Source organism: Oratosquilla oratoria, chromosome 16 (assembly GCF_046742065.1).
Source record: "Oratosquilla oratoria isolate Oo_2021 chromosome 16, ASM4674206v1, whole genome shotgun sequence".
NCBI lineage: Eukaryota > Metazoa > Arthropoda > Malacostraca > Stomatopoda > Squillidae > Oratosquilla > Oratosquilla oratoria.
Window position 1 is genome coordinate 46,740,780 of NC_134792.1, and position 22,245 is coordinate 46,763,024.

Sequence of the window (22,245 nt, forward strand, 5' to 3'; positions counted from 1 at the left end):
GCTGCAGCATAACCATGGCTTTACTTACACGGCGACCCTCCCTCCCTGTCCCATCATGTGGAAATTAGAAAAGATTGGAACAAATCCCTATGGGGCATGTCAATATATTATCCATACCCAACCATCCTCCACTCACCCCTATCCCCTGCCGCCTCCCTTCTTTGCTCTACAGACCTTCCCCTCTTGTTCAAAGCCCCTTTCACCTCATCTATCCATCTCATCCTTGGTCATCCCCTCAACTTCACTCCATCCTCCTCAGCTTTCCACACCTCTTTTGCTAATCTTTCTTCACCCATTCTTTCCATACATACGTATACCAAAGTCCTTTTCCCCTTTACAAGGGAAGTGGCCAACCAAGGCATGTACACATCCCTCACCCATCCCACACCCTTCCTGTGTAATACAACTAGGTAAATATATATTAGGTTTCCAAAATCTTGTCATCTGTCATGATTTTTTTTTAAGAATCCTGGATACTGGAGAGTGTATTGTATCATGTTTCAGTTGGTGATGTACCATAAGAAACAAGGTCGGTATTTTTTCTTTGCTTTTGTACTAACCATGTATGAATGTAATACCCGTAGTGACCATATACAATATAGAAAGGAGGGTAAGCTCATGAAAGCACTTTCAAGAAGAATCTGTTATGTCCCTTTTCAAAGCTTATTGATTACAACCATGTACTTAATCACTCTACAAAGAATACTAATGCAAATGATCAAGATTATCCTGTCCCAGTTAATACTGTTTTACGAATAAATGAAAAAGATATATTAAAATTAATGTTGGTCACTTAGATTTATCTCATGGGGTAGTAGTTTTATTTTAAAATGGGATTTTTTCTCTTTTTCTTTTTTAGAAATTGTTATACTTGATATAGTGAACAGAAAAAATGGCTGTTATCTTCCTGAACTGGAAATAGAAATGTTTATACAAATTAAGGAACCATTTAAGATACGAAGTTATATTAATTTGATTAAAGATTTAATCTAGATTTTGATACACTTGAGCATTTAGGATTGTGCTGTATTGGGTTGTACCCTCCAATGTATAGAATATTTAATTTATATTGATCTTTCAGAAGTTGTAAGTAGGACTTTTTGCTCAGTTTATGTTTTAGTGCACTTATCTAGACGGACCAGAACTTTATTTGGTTTGGAAATAGTTTATAAAAGAAATTAGTTATTCACTTTGTCTAATTTGATCTTTATTATTTTTTGCAAGTTCACTTCTTTGCAGAATTTGTAACTTAATTTCAGTTGTAGATAATAATACATATTGGTAGTGATAACAATTAGCTAAAATTTGCTTTGTAAGCTACGGTGTACGTAAGTATGATTAATACTTATACTAATTTTTCTGTGCATGTGTAGACCATTTCGGGGCCTTCAGTGCTAGGTCCTCTTACCTCTTTAGCTCCTGGACACCCAGTTTTGGCTGAGGGATTACTTCCTCTACATTGTGCTCTCCAAGATGAGAGTCAATTTGAAGAAAAAGTAAGCAGTGAATTGGATTTTACCATCTTACCTGAGGTGCTGAGATGGGAGGGGGGGTTGATTGGGCCTTTTGATGTGGGTGTGTGCTTTGACTAGGCCAACCCCCTTGTAAGGAGAAGGAGGTCATTAGTGAATGAAACCAGAAGTGTAGCCCTCAGCTGACATTTTACAGTTGTTAAAGATATCAATTGTAACACCTAAAGTAATACTTGGATTTGTGTTACAGAGAGCTGAAACTTATGTCATTGGTTACAAAAAGTTTTATTTAAGAATAGAGAGGTTAAATGTTGTTTTTGCATGGTGTTAAAGGGGTGAGAGAATGGCTAAATAATCATAAGATGAAATGAAGTCAGTTTCTTTGATTGTGGATGTAGTTTATTTAGTATTACACAGGTTGTGATTCCATCTTTCCACTTATCAGATAATGTGCTCTTCTTTCTACCCTGAGTTTTCTTCTTCTCCTCCTCCTCTACCAGATACATGACAAGTGATCCCTCATTTTTTAGTACTATCATCACCTTTTTTTATTCTATATATATATATACTGTGTATATATATATATATATATATATTTATTTTTATTTATTTTTTTTTTTTTTTTTCCCTCTACTATGATATCTTTTAATTCAATTGTTTCCTTTTAACCCCTTCGTTACCGACCCATCAACCTTACGTAAACAAACGTTTCAAACCGTCCCATGAATGGCTGGAGCCTTATGTTTGTAAACACAGACACTTGCCACCACATGGGTAGAAATAACCCAGAAACCGAGGCCTTGAGAGCCCTCAATACACACAGCTTATAACTATGACACTTGCGTGTCACGGGGAGCACGCTCGGTTCCTGGCGGGTGCACTCAGCCGTGACACGCAGGTGTCACAAAACACACATCCGGTACTCAAGTGGTTAATATTAACCATCCTTTCTTTGCCTCCATAATTGTTTTGATATGCCTTTTCTTCTTTCTTTTCTTCTTTTTTATCACTTAACGTTCTTTCCACTAACCTAGTTACAAAAGGTTTAGAAAGATTTTCCATTTCTTCCAAATTTCCATGCATTCATGAAATCTCAATCTGGTTCTTTGAAAAATTCCTGTAGCCAGAAATATTTATCTTCTGAAGATTATATCTGCCATGTCTGTATAACCCATACAGGATACTGACTGCATAAGTTTTATACAAACAATATTTTAGCAATTTTTGTAACTTCCCTACAGACCAGAGTCATATAGCATTCCTTTATGACTGGAGACTAGTCTTCACTCAGAGAATAAAATTGCTCATTTCTAGTTTCTACTGCCCTCATTAAATCCTTTTACTATCTCTATAACTTCACATCTTCAGCACAATATTATCCCAAAGGACAGATGTTCTGGTTATTGCAAATGAAGTTCTACTTGTGTATACTGTATGGTTAATTTCTGAGCTCTGTATTGCCTTTACCAAATGGAATTCACCCACTGCATGAGCTCTCTCTCCTGCCAGTAGTAGTAGTAGTACCAGTTTTGCTGGAGTATCTTCTTTCACTCATGTCATATATTTTACCCATCAGATCATTGTGTTCATTACAGTATTTAAGAAAGTATTACCCAGGAATTTTCATTACTGCATGATTCCCATTCTTCCCAATTTACCTCCTTGCTATTAGTCTTCCACTAAGATCATAGTATAATTTTACTTAATCAGTGGGATGATGTGTGCGTGCAAAGAATTGCTAGTAATTTGTAGTTTACAGCACTAAACTGGTTTGGTACTTATACTTGTGTAAGACAATTCATATTAATGTATGATATATTGAAAATTAGTTCATATTTGGTTACCATTATACATTTCTTATTTAATCTTGTTTTTTCTTTGTAAAGTTTGCAGTGAACTTTTTCTTGGACGAATGTGATAATGTGAAAATCCTGTTGCACATGCATTCCTTCACCTATGATTACCATCTACGTGCCATCTGCTCATATGTTGCTGATCGTCAGCTGCTCTTTACCCCAGGCTACCACCTTTCATCATGCCTCTCAGATTTTATCAAGTATTACAATAAGGGGCCAAATTTTGCCCGCAACATGATTCATTCTGGTAAGGACATGCAGGGAAATTATCTTGTTTTTGCATACTTGTTCTAAAAACAAAGAGGTATTTAGTGTACCAAAATATTTGTTATATAATGGCTAACAATTTAAAGAATTTGAAATTAAGATTGTTGTATTCCTTTAGGTGAGCTAACAGTTGATGATACCTGGACTCCTGGAGAACAGTTATATAACTACTTGCTCGCACGAGAGAAACAGTATAATATGAAGGTGCTCAGGATGACACCCATAGTCATTGACCCAACTGCTGATATGGTATGATATTTTTCTCAGTTTCGTAACTAGTTTTTCTCACTTTAATGGTAGATGCTTTTCTTTTCAATTGGGTGACTCTAGAAAATTATAGTTTCAAATTTGTACACAGAGGTAATGTGTACAATGTAATGTTTTCTTTTTTCTTCTTGTCTTTTTACAGTACACAGAATTTGTTCTTGTTCACACTGAGACATGTCCAATTCATTATAAAGATGCCAATGAGCAAAAAATGTCAGATGAGTATGATGTGACACTCTTGGTGTCCCATGATGCTAGTGCTGCTGCCAATGGTCCTGAAAGTCAAAGCCATATTCTTCACTTGAAATTTTATGTGATACTTACAAGTAGAAGGTTTGTTGGTTTTAGTCTTACAGTTTGTGTCATGAAAGTTTTGTGGAATAGTCAAAATAGTTTTATAATACCTTGTGTCTAATTTAATTTCTTTTGCAGGGAATTGTTTCCAAACAGTAATGTTGAGAAGAAGATGGGAAATTTTAAGATGGTGTCATTGGCAAAAAATGTTGATCAGACCAACAGCTCTAATAACCACACAGGTCACTATACATTTTCTGTTCTCCATTTTTTCTTTATGGGAGCACTGGGTTTTGATTGAGAGGATTAGGAGAGGAACAGAGGGATTAACTGGTGAAGAGTAGTGTAGATTTAGGAAAGGTAGAAGATGTATGGATCAGATTTTTGTGGTAAGGCAGATTTGTGAAAAGGGTTTGGAATAAGGTAAAGATGTTTTTAACCTTATGTATTTGGAGAAGGCTTATGAGAGGGTAGACAGGAAGGCACTGTGGGAGGTATTGCAGATACATGCGGTTAGGGAAAAGTGAGTGGAAATGTAGAGAACAAGTGGTTTGAGGTAAAGGTGGGCTGCATCAGGGTCATGTCATGTTGTCACAGCTGTTCAATGTGTACATGGATGGGATGGTATGGGAGGTAAATGCAAGGGTAATGGGCAGGGAATTACATACATATACCAAGGCTTTTTCCCCCTTACAAGAGAGGTAGCCAAAAAGGAAAAGGCATAAAATCATTCCCACCCATTTCATCCCTGAATACACTCCACACCCCTCCACCCTCCCTCTCATCTTAGCACCTCCTGGATGATGGGTCATCCCTGCACCTTGCCCACTGCCCTGGGTCAGAAGCAGTGTCGCACATACTACCTCACCCCCATCCCCCCGCCCATTCCACCTCATGCATCACAACATCATCCATATACAACACTTCTCGATTCACCCCTGTCTTCTGTCCTCTCCCGTCCTTCATCAACAGACATTCCCCTCTTCCCCAAAGCCCCCTTCACCCCATCCATCCACCTCATCCTAGGACATCCCTTCATGTTCACTCCCTCCACATCTGCCTTCCATACCTCTTTTACTAGTCTTTCTTCACTCATTCTTTCTATGTGTCCAAACCATCCTAATACTCTTTCATCAACCCTATCTCCCAACCCCCTTTCCACCCCTGTTCTCCTCCTCACCTCCTCATTTCTCACTCTATCCAGCCTAGTAACCCCCATCATACTTCTCAGACACCTCATCTCAAACACATTTAAACTCCTTCTCTCTTCCTCTCTTATGTTCCATGTTTCTGCCCCATACAGTGCTGTTGGCACAATCACTCCTTCATATAGTCTCCTCTTAGCATCCATTCCCAAATGTCTATTCCTCATTACACTTTTTAATCCACCAAGGCATTTACTCGCTTCTCTCAATCTACATTCTACTTCCACCTTCACTCCACCTTTTCCTGCCACATTTGCACCCAAGTATCTAAAACTATCCACTTCCTCCAGTCGCTCTCCCTTAATGCTCACTTCCAGACTACCTAGTTGTATTATATGGGAAGTGAACAGTTGTATTTGAGGTCACATGTGTCAGGAAATGGAGTAGAGGGGATGGAGATAAATTGAAGATTGAGGACTCGCAGTAATGGTTATAAACTGGACAAATTTAGATTTAAAAATGAAATAGGCAAGAATTGGTTTACTAATAGGGTGGTCAACGAATGGAATAAACTTAGTAACCATGTAGTAAGCGCTGAAACTATCAGTTGTTTTAAGAAACGATTAGACAACTTTATGGATGGGGATGACAGGTGGCGATGGATATGGAGCTGCCTAGTGTAGGCCTTATCATCTCTTGCTGTCTCCTTCATTCTTATGTTCTTATATTGAGAGAAGTAAGTAAATGCCTTAGGGGATTAAAAAGTATCATGAGAAATAGGCATCTGGGAATGGATACTAAGAGAAGATTATATGAAGGGGTGATTGTGCTGACAACACTATGGGGCAAAGACTTCGAATTTAAGATAGGCAGAAAGGAGAAGTTTAAATGTGTTTAAGGTGAAGTGTCTGAGAAGTATGGTTGGGATTACAAGATTGGGTAGAGTGAGAAATAAGGAGGTGAGACGGAGAACAGGGGTGGAAAAGGAGATGGCAGATAGAGCTGATGGAAAAGTATTGGAATACTTTGGACACATGGAAAGAATTAGTGAAGAAAGATTAGCAAAAGAGGTGTGGATACCAGAGGTGGATGGTGTGAACTTCAGGGAACTACTGAGGATGAGATGGATGGATAGAGTGAAAGGGGGTTGAGTAAGGAAGGGGATAGGAGTGAGTGGAAAATGGCTATGTATGGATGATATTTTGATGCAGACCAAAGGGATTTCCTCCCCATATTCTCTCTTCTCTATGTTGAACAAGGAAGAAAGAGGGAGGAGTGGTTGTGTGTGGATGAAAATGATATTGTGACACAGCTTGAAGGGATTTGTCCCTGTCTTCTCTCTTTTCCACGTGAGGGAATGAAGAACAGGTCACCATGTAAGTGAACCAACTGTGCTGTGGATGTGCTGTGCCTTGCTGCATTGCTTTTGACCCAGGCCTTCGGCAGGAGACAGGGATGACCCTTTATCTATGAGGAGCTAAGATGAGAGGGAGACAAGGGTGGTGGATGGGAGTGGGTACATGCCTTTAACTTGGCTACCTCCCTCATTAGGGGGAAAATGCCTTTGGTATATAGATAGAGAGTATGTATGTATGAATGGATGTATTCTCTCTCAATTTGGGTTATACATAGGAACATGAAAACTATCCTCATCCTTTCCACCCTTTGGTTTTGGAGATTAGATGAACCTATTGGTGATGTTTAGTAAACAACCCCCTTGATAGGAAAATTTACTCAAGATGGGAGAAAAATAGTAGTACATGATTACTTGAGTTTCACTCACTGGAAACCAATTGCCTTAATGGTTGCCAGTGGTACTCAGGTCAATTCCATAAGTCTCTTTGGTAAGAAATTTTGAACTGTTGTCTGTTGTATTAGTGTGGGACTATTTTTATCTCACTGGCTTATAGTAGCAGGAGGGGGAAACAGGCACCAGTTGTCAACACTATCCTTCACATTACCCTCTATGATTCTGCTGCACTGTATTCAGAAGAAAAACTTAGATATTAGCAACTAGATTTTAATACTACATTGCATTTATATGACTTTTGCAGTATATTGTCATTCCCTCACATTCCAACAGGATCCAATGATGGAGAATATGAGGACAAAGATGACGTCAGTAATGGTGCAAGCAGTAGAGACACTAGTTCTTCTAGAGATTCTCTACTTCCAGTGCAGTCTTATATTGGCATAAGGTTGGTATCATACTTTTCTATTCTTTTATAGCATTAGGTTGACCTGGGAGTCATGGAATGAAAAGCTTCATGAGAAATAGGTATCTGGGGATGAACACAGAAGATTGTATGAAGGAGTAGTTATGCCCAAGGGGCTGTATGGAGTAGATATGAAGAAAGCAGTGGTGGGATGGAAAAGAGCTGGTCAATAAGGTAGATCATGAATGATGGGAAGGCTTATGGGAGGATCTTGGTTGAGAGGATTAGGAGAGGAACAGAAGGAGTAATTGGTGAGGAACAATGTGGATTTAGGACAGGTAGAGGTTGTGTAGATCAGATCTTTGTGGTAAGACAGATATGTGAGAAAGCTATAGGAAAGGGGAAGGATGTTTTTGGGCTTTTATGGATCTGGAAAAGGCTTATGATAGGGTAGACAGAAAGGCACTGTGGGAGGTTATGAAGATATACGGGATAGGAGGAAAGCTTCTGGGAGCTGTCAAGAGTTTTTATGAGAATAGTAGAGCTTGTATCAGGATTGGAAATGGAGAGAGTGAGTGGTTCGAGGTAAAGGTGGGACTTCGTCAAGGATGCGTTATGTCACCCTGGCTGTTCAACTTATACATGGATGGGGTGGTGCGAGAGGTAAATGCAAGGGTAGTGGGCAAGGGATTGGAGATGGTTAAAGAAAATGGAGAAAAGTGGGAGGTGAGCCAGCTGTTGTTTGCAGATGACACTGCGCTTGTGGCAGGATCGGAGGAGGGATTGAGGAAGTTGGTGGCAGAGTTTGGGAGAGTATGTGATAGAAGAAAGCTAAAGATAAATGTGGGTAAAAGTAAGGTGATGAGATGTACAAGGGGTGAAAGTGGCAGTAGACTGGAAGTGAGCATTAAGGGAGAGCGACTGGAGGAAGTGGATAGTTTTAGATACTTGGGTGCAAATGTGGCAGGAAAAGGTGGAGTGAAAGTGGAGGTAGAATGTAGATTGAGAGAAGCGAGTAAATGCCTTGGTGGATTAAAGAGTGTAATGAGGAATAGACATTTGGGAATGGATGCTAAGAGGAGACTGTATGAAGGAGTGATTGTGCCAACAGCACTGTATGGGGCAGAAACATGGAACATAAGAGAAGAAGAGAGAAGGAGTTTGAATGTGTTTGAGATGAGGTGTCTGAGAAGTATGATAGGGGTTACTAGGCTAGATAGAGTGAGAAATGAGGAGGTGAGGAGGAGAACGGGGGTGGAAAGGGAGTTGGGAGATAGGGTTGATAAAAGAATATTAGGATGGTTTGGACACATGGAAAGAATGAGTGAAGAAAGACTAGTAAAAGAGGTGTGGAAGGCAGATGTGGAGGGAGTGAACATGAGGGGGCGTCCTAGGATGAGGTGGATGGATGGGGTGAAGGGGGCTTTGGGGAAGAGGGGAATGTCTGTTGAGGAAGGACGGGAGAGGACAGAAGACAGGGGTGAATGGAGAATGGTTGTATATGGATGATGTTGTGATAGCATGAGGTGGAAGGGATGGGGGGTGAGGTAGTATGTGTGAGCAAAATTTGACGCAGCCCAAAGGGATTTCTCCCCGTCCTCTCATTTTATGCAATGGGGGGACAGAGAGGGGGGGTCGCCGATTTAATGAAGCGGCCTTGCTGTGGATGTGCTGTGTCTTGCGACACTGCTTCTGACCCAGGGCAGTGGACAAGGTGCAGGGATGACCCGTCATTCAGGAGGTGCTAAGATGAGAGGGAGGGTGGAGGGGTGTGGAGTGTATTCAGGGATGGAATGGGTGGGAAGGATTTTATGCCTTTTTCTTTTTGGCTACCTCCCTTGTAAGGGGGAAAAAGCCTTGGTATATGTATGTATGTATGAATGATGAGATGGTTTGGGCATATGGAAACAATAACTGAGTAAATCCTAGCAAAGAAAAGGAGTGAAGAAAGCAGAAGTGAATAGAGTGAACTTGGGGGGAGACCAGAATTGAAGTGGATGAATGAAATGAAGGGGGAATTGTACATATGAGGAATGTCTGTTGAGCAAGGAAGACAGTGCAAAATGGATGTTTTTGTCTCATCCATACTTTTTTTGAGTGGATGACAGCTGTGGGAGGCAGGGAGTTGCCACATTGCTGTGGAAGGGAAGGATAACTCTAATTCCACAAGATGTGAAGATGGAAAGGACAACAAAAGGGTTTTGAATGGATGTGGGTGTAGGGTGGATGTATGCTTTGACTTGGTCACCCTCTTGTAAGGGGGAAGAGCCATTTTGGTATATATATATATATGCACACACACATACATATACCAAAGGTATAAAAACCACTCCCACCCATTCCATCCCTAACATACTCCACTCCCCTTCACCCTCTTCCCTCCCTCTTATCTTGGCATCTCCTGGATGATGGGTCATCCCAGCATCTCGTCCACTGCCCTAGGTCAGAAGCAGTGTTGCAAGGTGCAGCACATCCACAGCAAGGCTGCTTCATTAAATCGGCAACCCCCCTCTGTCCCCTCATGCAGAAAAGAAAACCAGGAGAAATCCCTTCAGGCTGCATCAATTTATTTCTCACACATACTCCCTCACCCCCATCCCCCACCCACTCCCCCTCATGCATCACAGCATCATCCATACACAACTATTCTCCATTCACCACTATCTTCTGTCCTCTCCCGTCCTTCCTCAACCGACATTCCCCTCTTTCCCAATGTCCCTTTTATCCCATCCATCCATCTCATCCGAGGTCGACCCCTCATGTTCACTCCTTCCACCTCTGCCTTCAACACCTCTTTTACTAGTCTTTCTTCACTCAATCTTTCCATGTGTCCAAACCATCCCAGTACTCTTTCATCAACCCTATCTCCCAACTCCCTTTCCACCCCATTCTCCTTGTCACCTCCTTATTTCTCACTCTGTCCAGCCTAGTAACCACCATCATAATTCTCAAGCACCTCATCTCAAACACATTCAAACTCCTCCACTCTTCCTCTCTTGTTACATCTTTCTGCCCCATACAGTGCTCTCGGCACAGTCACTCTATACAATCTCCTGTTAGCATCCATTCCCAAATGTCTATTTCCCACTACAATTTCTAATCCCCCAAGGTATTTACTCACTTCTCTCAATCTACATTCTACCTCCACCTCCACTCGTTCCTTTCCCACCCCATTTGCACCCATTATCTAAAACTATCCACTTCCTCCAATTGCTCTCCCTTAATAATCACTTCCAGTCTGCTGCTATTTTCTCCCCTTGTATATCTCATTACCTTAATTTTACCCACATTTATCCTTAACTTCCTTCTTTTGCACACCTTCCCAAATTCTGTCACTAACTTCCTCAATCACTTCTCTGATCCTGCTACAAGTGCAGTGTCATCAGCAATCAACAGCTGGCTATCTCCCACTTTTCTCTATTTTCTTTAACCATCACCAATCCCTGACCCACTACCCTTGCATTTACCTTTCATGCCACCCCATCCATGTATAAGTTGAACAACCAGGGCAACAAAACACATCCCTGACAAAGTCCCACCTTTACCTCAAATCACTTGCTCTTTCTATCTCTAATCTTAACACATGCTCTACTACATACATATACCAAAGGCTTTTTCCCCCTTACAAAGGAGATAGCAAAAAAAACAAAGGCATAAAAACCCTTCCCACCCATTCCATCCCTAATACACTCCACTCCCCTCCACCCTCTACCCTCCCTCTTATCTTGGCACCTCCTGGATGATGGGACATCCCTGCATCTTGTCCATTGCCCTGGGTCAGAAGCAGTGTCACAAGACACAGCACATCCACAGCAAGGCCACTTCATTAAATCAGCAACCCACCCTCTCTGTCCCCTCATGCAGAAAAAGAGAAGACAGGGAGAAATCCCTTCAGGCTGCATCAAATTTTTCTCACACATGCTACCTCACCCCCATCCCCCCACCTATTCCACCTCATGCATCACAAGATCATCCATATACAACCATTCTCCATTCACTCCTGTCTTCTGTTCTCTCCCGTCCTTCCTCAACAGACATTCCCCTCTTCCCCAAAGCCCCTTTCACCCCATCTATCCATCTCATCCTAGGTCGCCCCCTCATGTTCACTCCCTCCACATCTGCCTTCCATACCTCTTTTACTAGTCTTTCTTCATTCATTCTTTCCATGTGTCCAAACCAACCCAATACTCTTTCATCCACCATATCTCCCAACTCCCTTAGCACCCCTGTTCTCCTCCTCACCTCATTTCTCACTCTATCCAGCCTAGTAACCCCCATCATACTTCTCAGACACCCCATCTCAAACACATTCAAACTCCTTCTCTCTTCCTCTTTTATGTTCCATACAGTGCTGTTGGCACAATCACTCCTTCATACAATCTCCTCTTAGCATCCATTCCCAAATGTCTATTCCTCATTACACTTTTTAGTCCACCAATGCATTTACTCGCTTCTCTCAATCTACATTCTACCTCCACCTCCACTCCACCCTTTCCTGCCACATTCACACCCAAGTATCTAAAACTATCCACTTTCTCCAGTCACTCTCCCCTAATGCTCACTTCCAGTCTGCTGCCACTTTCACCCCTTGTACATCTCATCACCTTACTTTTACCCACAATTATCTTCAACTTTCTTCTCTCACACACTCTCCCAAACTCTGTCACCAACTTCCTCAATACCTCCTCTGATCCTGCTACAAGCACAGCGTCATCTGCAAACAACAGCTGGCTCACCTCCCACTTTTCTCCATTTTCTTTAACCATCTCCAGTCCCTGACCCACCACCCTTGCATTTACCTCTCACACCACCCCATCCATGTATAGTTTGAACAGCCAGGGCAACATAACACATCCCTGACGAAGTCCCACCTTTACAACCACTCACTCTCTCCATTTCTAATCCTGACACATGCTCTACTACTCTCATAAAAACTCTTGACAGCTCCTAGAAGCTTTCCTCCTATCCCATATATCTACAAAACCTCCCACAGTGCCATTCTGTCTACCCTGTCATAAGCCTTTTCCACATCCATAAAAGCCCAAAAAACATCCTTCCCCTTACCTATAGCTTTCTCACATATCTGTCTTACCACAAAACCTGATCTATGCAACCTCTACCTGCCCTAAATCCACACTGATCCTCACCAGTTTCTCCCTCTGTTCCTCTCCTAATCCTCTCAATCAAGATCCTCCCATAAGCCTTCCCAGCTACACTTAACAAGCTAATCCCTCTGAAACTACAACACTCACAGTTGTCCCCTTTTCCCTTGCAAAGTGGAACTATACAGGCATTCCTCCAGCACTCTACCCTCTTTCCAACAAACATTAAATAACCTCACCAGCCAGTCCACCATCACTGTACATCCTTTTTTTAGACATTCTGCATGGCATCCTTCCAGACCAGGTGCCGTACCTGCTCTCATCATCTTAACAACTGCCTTCACTTCATCCTTCCTTATTTCTCCTCCATTTTCCTCACTCATCACGGTCATTTTCTTAGCACTTCCCACTGCAGCTATCTTTCCCTCCCTATCCTCCTTCACATTTAGCAACTCCCTAATATAATCTGCCCATCTTCCTCTTACTGCCTTCTCTTCCATTATCATCTCTCCATCTGCACCTTTTACCTTTTCTTCTCTACTTGATTCGCCTCCTCTTCCTCTCTTAATTTCTTTCCAAACATCTTTTTATTACTTTCATAAAAACTCTTGACTGCTCTTAACAGCTTTCCTCCTATCCCATATATCTGCAATCCCTCCCACAATGCCTTCCTGTCTACCCTATCATAAGCCTTTTCCACATCAATAAAAGACCCCAAAAAAATCCTTACCTTCCCCTATAGCTTTCTCACATATCTGTCTTACCACAAAAATCTGATCCACACAACCCCTACCTGTCCTAAACCCACTCTGTTCCTCTCCTAATCCTCTGAATCAAAACCCTCCCTCCCATAAGCCTTTCCAACTACTCTTAACAAGCTGATCCCTCTGAAACTACGGTACTACATTCACACTTGTCTCCTTTTCCCTTGTATAATGGAACTATACAGGCATTCCTCCAGTCCTCCCCTTACAAGGGAAGTAGCCAAAAAACAAAGTCATAAAAACCACTCCCACCTATTCCATCCCAGCATACTCCACTCCACTGCACCTTCTTCCCTCCCTTTTATCTTGACACCTCGTGGATGACAGGTCATCCCTACATCTCGCCCACTGCCCTGGGTCAGAAGCAATGTCACAAAACACAGCACATCCACAGCAAGGCCACTTCATTAAATTGGCAAACCCCCCTCTCCATCCCCTCATGCAGAAAAGGAGATGGTGAGAAATCCCTTTGGGCTGCATCAATTTATTTCTCACACATACTCCCTCACCCCCCATTCTCCACACACTCCCTTTCATGCATCACAACATCATCCATACACAACCATTCTCCATTCATCGCTATCTTCTGTCCTCTCCTGTCCTTCCTCAACAAACATTCCCCTCTTTCCCAATGCCCCTTTTACCCCATCCATCTCATCCTAGGTCACCCCCTTATGTTCACTCCCCACACCTCTGCCTTCCACACCTCTTTTACTAGTCTTTCTTCACTCATTCTTTTCATGTGTCCAAACCATCCCAACACTCTTTCATCAACCCTGTTCTCCACCTCACCTCATTCCTCACTCTATCCAGCCTAGTAACTGCTGTCATACTTCTCAGGCACCTCATCTCAACACATTCAAACTCCTCCTCTCCTCCTCTCTTATGTTCGATATTCCTGCCCCATACAATGCTGTCAGCACAATAACTCCTTCATACAATCTCCTCTTAGCATCCATTCACAAATGTCTGTTTCTCATTACACTTTTTAATCCCTCAAGGTATTTACTCGCTTCTCTCCATCTATATTTGTACCTCCACTCCTCCCTTTCCTGCCACATTTGCACCCAAGTATCTAAAATTATCCACTATATATATATATATATATATATATATATATATATATATATATATATAATATATAATATATATATACACATGCACACACCAAGAGGTGAAGAACGGTTATTAAAAGATGTGTGGAAGGCAGAGGTAAAAGGAGGGGTGACCAAGAATGAGATGGATAGATATGGAAAGAGGGGAATGTCTGTTGAGGAAGGACGTGAGAAGACAGAAGATAGGGGTGAATGGAGAATGGTTGTGTATGGATGATGCTGTTGTGCATGAAAGGGAGTGGATGGGGGGGTGGAGATGTAAAAAATAAATTGATGCTGCCACCATCTCCATTTTTGCATAAGGTGACAGAGAGGGGGGATTGCCGATTTAATGAAGCGGCCTTGCCATGGATGTGCCCTGTCTTGCGACACTGCTTTTGACCCAGGGCAGTGGGTGAGATGCAGGGAAGGAGGGGGGTGGATGGAAGTGGAGTATGTGGGGATTGAATGGGTGGGAATGGATTTTATGCCTTTGTTTTTTGGCTACCGTCCTTGTAAGGGGGAAAAGCCTTTGGTATATGTATGTATATATATAGGTAAATATAAAGTTCTTATAAGTGGATGGTTTATTTATGTATTTTTTCTCCATCAAGGTTGGAAAGTGTCAACTATTTAGCCTATTATTCATTGTATGAGGAAATAATGCAGACAACCCTATTAAAACAAGCAAATGCTGCTCGTTCACGGATTCTTCACATCATTGACCAGGCAAAAATTCATTGCAGGTAAGAACTTTATTTACATATTTATGTATGAATGGGTTATATACACAGTAATTAATATATTTCAAGGTAGAGATTATCTTTAGCCTACCCAGTTTATCAACACAGGTTTATATAAATGTATTTCTTAATTCACTTGCAGTTGTAAGTAGATACGACACATTTGTATGTCTTAATTGTATTGTCATTGGCTATTAGTTTTCTGTGTTCTCAAAAGAATTATTTATGGTGTTGCTGTATAATTATTTTCCCATAGATTTTGATAACAAGCTAAGTGATAATTAAGACTAAATTTATTTACAGGCGAGACTTACTGTGGCAGAAAATTCCTCGTGACCAGGTAGTATGTTATTCATAGAGGCATATAAATGAAATAAACAGCCAGTTTTATAAATATTTCTAAAATATTTACACTCCCCAATTTTTCAGGCTGGGAGTGGTTTGACATTTGGAGAATTCAGTGAATTGCTTAAGCTAGTCAACAGACAGGTGCTGAGTTCAATGGATGACCAACTTTTGCCACTTTTGTCCAAACCTTTACAATGGTATCAAAGTTTGGCTAGAGTTCTACAAGCCAAATATCATGATCGGCATAGGTATTTCCCTTTTCTTTCATAATGAGATTTTTGTCATATAGAGGTCATTTGTGCATTTGGTGGAATGACTTTTATTAATACATACATACATATACCAAGGCTTTTCCCCCCTTCCAAGGGAGGTAGCCAAAAAGGGAAAGGCATAAAAACACTCCCACCCATTTCATCCCTAAATACACTCCACACCCCTCCCACCCTCCCTCTCATCTGAGCACCTCCTGGATGACGGGTCATCCCTGCACCCTGCCCACCGCCCTGGGTCAGAAGCAGTGTCGCAAGACACAGTACATCCACAGCAAGGCCGCTTCATTTAATCGGCTACCCCCCCCCTCTCCGTCCCCCTTTGCATATAAGGCGAGGATGGGGAGAAATCCCTTCGGGCTGCGTCAAAATTTACTCACACATACTACCCCCCACCCCCCCGCCCATTCCTCCTCATGCAGTCACAACATCATCCATATACAACCATTCTCCACTCACCTCTGTCTTCCGTCCTCTCCCTTCCTTCCTCAACAGACATTCCCCTCTTCCCCAAAGCCCCCTTCACCCCATCCATCCACCTCATCCTAGGACGTCCCCTCATGTTCACTCCCTCCACATCTGCCTTCCATACCTCTTTTACTAGTCTTTCTTCACTCATTCTTTCCATGTGTCCAAACCATTTTTATTAATACACAAAATTAATTCTACTGACCCATTGTGCACTTAAAAACATAATTGTTAAACCTGATATGTTATTATAAAATCTCTATCATAAAGGATCGATAATACTTTTGTACTACCACTGCCCTCCTTTATGCTGTCACCCTAAACTTGTTCTTTATCACTTCTACAACTCTACTTCTTCCTGACCCCTCTGTATACACATATACCAAGGGCTTTTTCTCCCTTACAAGGGAGGTAGCTAAAGTCAAAAGGCATAATTCCACTTCCACCCACTCCCATTCACCACCTTTCCCTCCCTCTTTTCTTGGCTCCTCCTGGATGATGGGTCATCCCTGCATCTCACCCAGTGCCCAGGGTCACAAGCAATGCAGTAAGACACAGCACATCCACAGCAAAGCCACTTTATTTAATCAGTGACACCCCCATCTCCGTCCCCTCATGACCCATCTGTATTTACCTAACTGTAGTATACAGGAAAGGAGCAATGCTCATTGGATCTCATATCCTACTCTCGAATTTATCATGCTTAGTCTCATGTTCATGTACAGTTCCAACTTAATCTGTATCCTTGATTTTCAGTTATCATATTTAGATTTTAGATCATATTTAGATTTGAATTTATGTATTATTCCAGCTTGGGCAATATCACCTAAGCTATTCCAAGTATTTATGCATCTATATGGAAAACTGTATTTCATCACATCCTTGAGACATGTGATCTTTCTTAATTTGTCCCCATGACCTCAGCCCTCCCATTCTTAATCAAGAGATCTCTTCTGTCAATGCAACCTATCTCCTTTAGTGACCTGAATACTGTAATCATATCACTTCTTTTTCTTCGATCTTTCAAAGTTGGCAGACCCACCGCTTTTAGTCTTTCCTTATATGGTTTATCTGCCAGGCTAAGGACCAGTTTGGTAGCTTCCCTTTGTATTCACTCAATCTTGATTATATCCTTCACTCTGTGGGGATCATACCACTACATCAGTCAATGAGTTTTTTCATTTTTTCATTCATATAGTGAAAAGTCATTTTAATCTTCTGTAGCAGTCTGTATGTCTCTCCCAAATCTTTCTCCTCTTTTGCTTTTGTAATATGTTCTTTCCCTAAGAAATAGTTTAAGAATGGTCTTTTGCTGCTGTTGCCCATTTTTATTAGTTTCCATTTTTTTGGCAATGAACTTCATTTCCCATTCTTGGCTCCATGTAAAAGTAGTATCTAGTCTGTATTAGTGGGGAAAAGAAGGCTGCAACTGTAATCCCATATATGTTGTAGAAGGTGACTGAATGGGACAATGAGGGCTATAAGGGTACCCCACTGTAATTTTCTCCTACTAAAAGTCGAGGCATAAGAGAGTCAGGAAGGACTTCAACCAGAGCCCTAGTAATTAGATCATTAACCCCTTCAATACGATGATGCCTACGTAGGGGTCATGAGGAGGAAGTGGATACACGAGGATGCCGATATCGGCCTCTTGATTATATATATTGTAGTTGTACCTGCGTGACCCCCATACTCTGTAAACTGGCTTCATCATATTTTCTATGGTTATGAAAATTCACGGGTGAAAGAGAACGAGCAATACAGCAGTAACTTCATTTTTTATAATGCGAGTATTATGACGCAACATCACACGTCTGGCAGCTGATGCTGCCCGCGAGATTTTGGCCTGTAGTGAAGGGGTTAAATGTGTATGGATGTGGTACAGGTTAGAGTAAAAGGGAAAAGATCGGTAGTATGTTTGTATACAGATAGTGTGAGCATTGAATGATACTAAATTGAAAGGGAAGAGTGTGTTGGGGTTTGGGAATGTGGTAGAAAAGGTGACTGGAGTGACAAGGGGATGAAGCAGAGAAGGAGCTGTACTTTGGTAAGTGTGTAGTGGAGTGGAAGGAAGTGTCCATGAGGATAATGTGGACAAAGATGAAATTGGGATGGGAGGTATGGGTTTTTGTAAGTGCATATAGTCCTAGAAGTGAGAAAAGTGAAAAGGTAAAGGAGGTATATTGGATTTATTTAAAGTAGTGTGTATGCATAGGTAGGATGGTGTGAGGGTGGTGGGTGGGGGACTGGAGATGGTGGTGGGTGTGGGCAAGTTGTTTGTGGACAACACTACACTTGCAGTGGGGCCAGAGGGATGACTCAAGCAGTTGTGTGATGGAATTTGGGAAGCTATGTGATAGTAGAAAATTGAAAGTAGGTGTGGGTAAAATGGGGTGATGAGGTGTACAAGGAGAGAGGCTGAAGGAAGTGGATGATTTTAAGTACTTAGTGTCACATGTGGCAGGAAGTAGAGGAGTTGGGGTGGAGGTGGATTGTAGATTGAGAGAAGCAAGTAGATGTCTTGGGGGATTGACAGGTGTCATGGGAAGTGGGCATCTGGAAGTGGATGCAGAGAGGGTATATGTGAAGGGGTTGGTTGTGCTGGTGATGCTGTGGGGCGGAGACTTGGAGTTTTGAGAAGGGCAGAGGAGAGAAGTTTAAATGTGTTTGAGATCAGTTGACTGAGAGGTATGGTGGGGATTGCATGGTTGGATAGAGTAAGAAGTGTGGTGGAGAGCAAGGGTGGAAAAGGAGATGGCAAATAGGGTGGTGGGAGAGCTCAATGTTTATTAAGAGAACCAGTAGATGGAGTAGTAGGAAAATACAGGGTGTTGGGTAAACTATATTGGGGAGACATTACAGATGTGATAGAGAACATAATGTTTAAAAAGAGAAGCAAACATAAGTATACATGGGACAAGGTGGTAAATGTGAGGTTGATCAAAAGGGTATTAATGGACTATATAGTGGTACTCAAAGGGGAGGCTTAGGAGAGTTCTGGACATGAATGTATTCAAGGGAGAGGAGGGGACCGTCAGATCATTATTAGATAGAAGGGAAGTTGAAAGTGGAGGAAAAGGGAGGGAAATTAAGAGTGGAGATAAAAGGAGGAAAGCAGAGTTCTCTAGGTAAATTGAATAAAGGGAAAGTGAGAAAGAACAGTAGAAGCTGAGGGAAGTATGGAAGGTAGTGAAGGACAAAAGAAAAACAGGAGTAGAGTGAAAATGGGTATGTTTAAAGGTATAAGTGCTAAAGTGCACAAAGATGATATATGGGAATAAGAAGAGACAGCAAATGGTGGGATGAAAAGGTGAAGGCAGAGCTGGATGAAAAGAAGTGAGCATACGAATCTTGGTTGTAAAGTAGATCTAGGGAAGTATACAAGATGTACAGAAGGAAAAGAGTAGAAGCAAATTGAAAGAGAGAGGATGCAAAGGAGAGAACAGATGTAAAGTGAGATAGGTGTTTCATGGAGAATTTTGAAAAGAATAAAAAAATGTTTTGGAAGGAAATGAAACAAGTAGGGGAGGTGATTTAGGTAAAGAATAAAAGGTAAAGGGTGCAAACAGACAGATGTTAATGGAAATGAAGAGTATTTCAGGACTTTATTAAATGTAGAGGTTAAGGAGGGTTTGATTGTGGCAGCTATTGGACAAAGTCTGTTGTTGTTGTTGTTGTTCCCTAGACTGTCTGTCCGAGCAGTCCCGTCTCCCCAAGGAAGGCCACAGCCGAAACTGGGTTTTCCCACAAATCCTTTATAGAGTGTATGTTGTGTTGTTTGCGTGCATGATTGTGTATAATGCAGTCTTCCATTATGTGTTGTATGGTATGGGGTGAAGCGTTACATCCTGGGCAGCTGTTCACAACATGGTCGTCCAGCCTCTTCTGGTAGCTTAGAAGTGCTGGGTGGTGACCGCATCGCAGTCTGGCCAAGTGGACTCTGTCCTTTCGTGGGAGAGAGGATTCAGAAGGGTGGATATCAGGGGGTCTGGCATGCAGCAGTGTGTTGTCTTTCAATGTGTTAATGGAGCGGTGAGTGATATGATTATGAATATGTTTCCGGAGGCTGGTATTTGATGGATGTGGAGGAAGAGAAGAGAGTATCTGTGCATAATAAAGGTCTTTGGGTGTAGTTTTAATGTTTCTTGGTGTGTGTGGGTGTTCTGCTATGTAGTGTAGCGGGTGTGATGTGTTTGTGGTGGCTGCAGCAAGTGTTTGTGTGCCTCTCATGTCGAGGTGGTCCTTGACTTTGAGGACTTTTGTTTCATGGTGTAAATGGTCTGTAGGTGTTGTATTTGTGCAGCCTGTAATTGTTTTTAGGGCTTTGTTTTGTATGATTTGAAGGGTGTTGTGGTGCGTCTCACTGAGATTAGGAGCCCATGCAGGACTCGCATAATTCATCACTGAGCGTTTTGTCCAAATGTTGTTCCAGTGATTGACTTAAGTGCGTTAAGTCTAGGTGTGCATTTGTTTTTTTATGTTTGTGAGGTGTTGTTTGAAAGACATGGATGTATCGTATGTTACACCAAGAATTTTCGGTGTGTTTGTGTGTGGTATTAGAGTGTTGTTGATGTAGAGATGAGGTATGTATTTGTGTTCTTTTGTCCAGTTGGTGAGAAGTGTTGCTGTAGATTTGGTTGGAGCTATTTTGAGTCTGTTTGTGATGAACCATGTGTTGAGTGTGTCAAGGTAAGGCTGGATTATTTCTGCAGCTTTGTCTGTGTTACGATGTGTGCATGTGATTGTTATGTCATCTGCGTAGGAAGAGATTTGTATTTCTGAGGTGTCTGGTGTGGGTAAGTCATGCATGTATAGATTAAATAATGTGGGGGATAGAACTGAGCCCTGTGGTACTCCGTTCTTAATGTTCCTGGCACTATTTCTTGGCATAGGTTTTTATCAAAATATGTGTGATAGTATGCCCTAGATCTAGTCACAACCATATTGATATTTAACTAGTTGTATCTTACGAGAAGGGGAACTATGTTCATGGTGTCCTGTCTTTGTATCTTGCAGTCTAGCTCTTACATTTGTGTGTATTTTTTACACACTATTGTTTTATCCAGTTTGTTCCAGATATCCACCATTCTGTGTGGATTATTCTTCGTCGTCGTCGTCTTCTTCTTCTTCTTCTTCTTCTTGCTTCTTCTTCTTCTTGCTTCTTCTTCTTCTTGCTTCTTCTTCTTCTTGCTTCTTCTTCTTGCTTCTTCTTCTTCTTCTTCTTCTCCTCTTTCTCTCTCTCTCTCTCCAGGTCTCTTCTATAACTATCCTTTCTGAGTTTCTTATCATGTCCCCTTGTATTTTTCTAATTCCAATTTAGTAATTCCTCTCTATCAAGGACTTCTGTGCCTTTCATGATCCTGTAAATGGTCAGCAGGTTGCCTCTTTCTCTTCTTTGTTCCAAAGTCAATAATTTCAATTTAGCCAATCTCTCCTCACATGACAGGTTTGAAAGTGTTGGGGCCATTTTCATGCTGCTCTCAGGATTCATTAAATTTTCTTTATATTCTTTTTGGTACTGGGTGACCATAGTGTTGCAGCATACTCTAGTTTAGGCCTTTATTAGTGTGACTAATATTTTGTTAACCATTTCTTCATCTACATACATACTTATACCAAAGGCTTTTTCCCCCCCTTACACAGGAGGTAGCCAAAAGAAAAAGGCATAGAAACCACTCCCACCCATTCCATCCCCTACACACTCCACTTCCCTCCCTCTTATCTTGGCACCTCCTGACTTGATGTTTCATAAGATTTGTCAAACATTTAATAGAATTTGTAAAATGAGTAACGACTGTCTCAATTTATTTCATATTGTTTACTTTGAACAGAAACCTGACCTCAAGTGATGGAAATGTTCAACACACAATTGTAATGAATTCAAAATGTTCAGATGCCTTTATGATGCTCTCTATTAATCTCCACCTCCAGAAGGCCGTAAGTCATGCTCTGTCCTTTACATATAAAAATATAATTTTGTGTATATATAAATCATCAGAA

General features: G+C 41.5%; 1 protein-coding gene across 9 annotated transcripts in view; it reads left to right on the forward strand.

Annotated features, from left to right (window-relative positions):
- The window catches only part of LOC143033961 (KICSTOR complex protein SZT2-like), a 278,573-nt gene that overhangs the window by 255,038 nt on the left and 1,290 nt on the right, over positions 1–22,245 (forward strand). For 8 of the 9 annotated variants that reach the window (XM_076199683.1, XM_076199686.1, XM_076199689.1 and 5 more), the window contains 10 exons: positions 1,374–1,496; positions 3,359–3,575; positions 3,714–3,844; positions 4,005–4,195; positions 4,295–4,398; positions 7,385–7,499; positions 15,032–15,163; positions 15,464–15,500; positions 15,590–15,756; positions 22,077–22,182. In XM_076199683.1, the coding sequence (XP_076055798.1) occupies positions 1,374–1,496; positions 3,359–3,575; positions 3,714–3,844; positions 4,005–4,195; positions 4,295–4,398; positions 7,385–7,499; positions 15,032–15,163; positions 15,464–15,500; positions 15,590–15,756; positions 22,077–22,182 (1,323 nt within the window). The remainder of the gene's footprint in view (positions 1–1,373; positions 1,497–3,358; positions 3,576–3,713; positions 3,845–4,004; positions 4,196–4,294; positions 4,399–7,384; positions 7,500–15,031; positions 15,164–15,463; positions 15,501–15,589; positions 15,757–22,076; positions 22,183–22,245) is intronic. The other variant, XM_076199687.1, reaches the window with a different exon arrangement.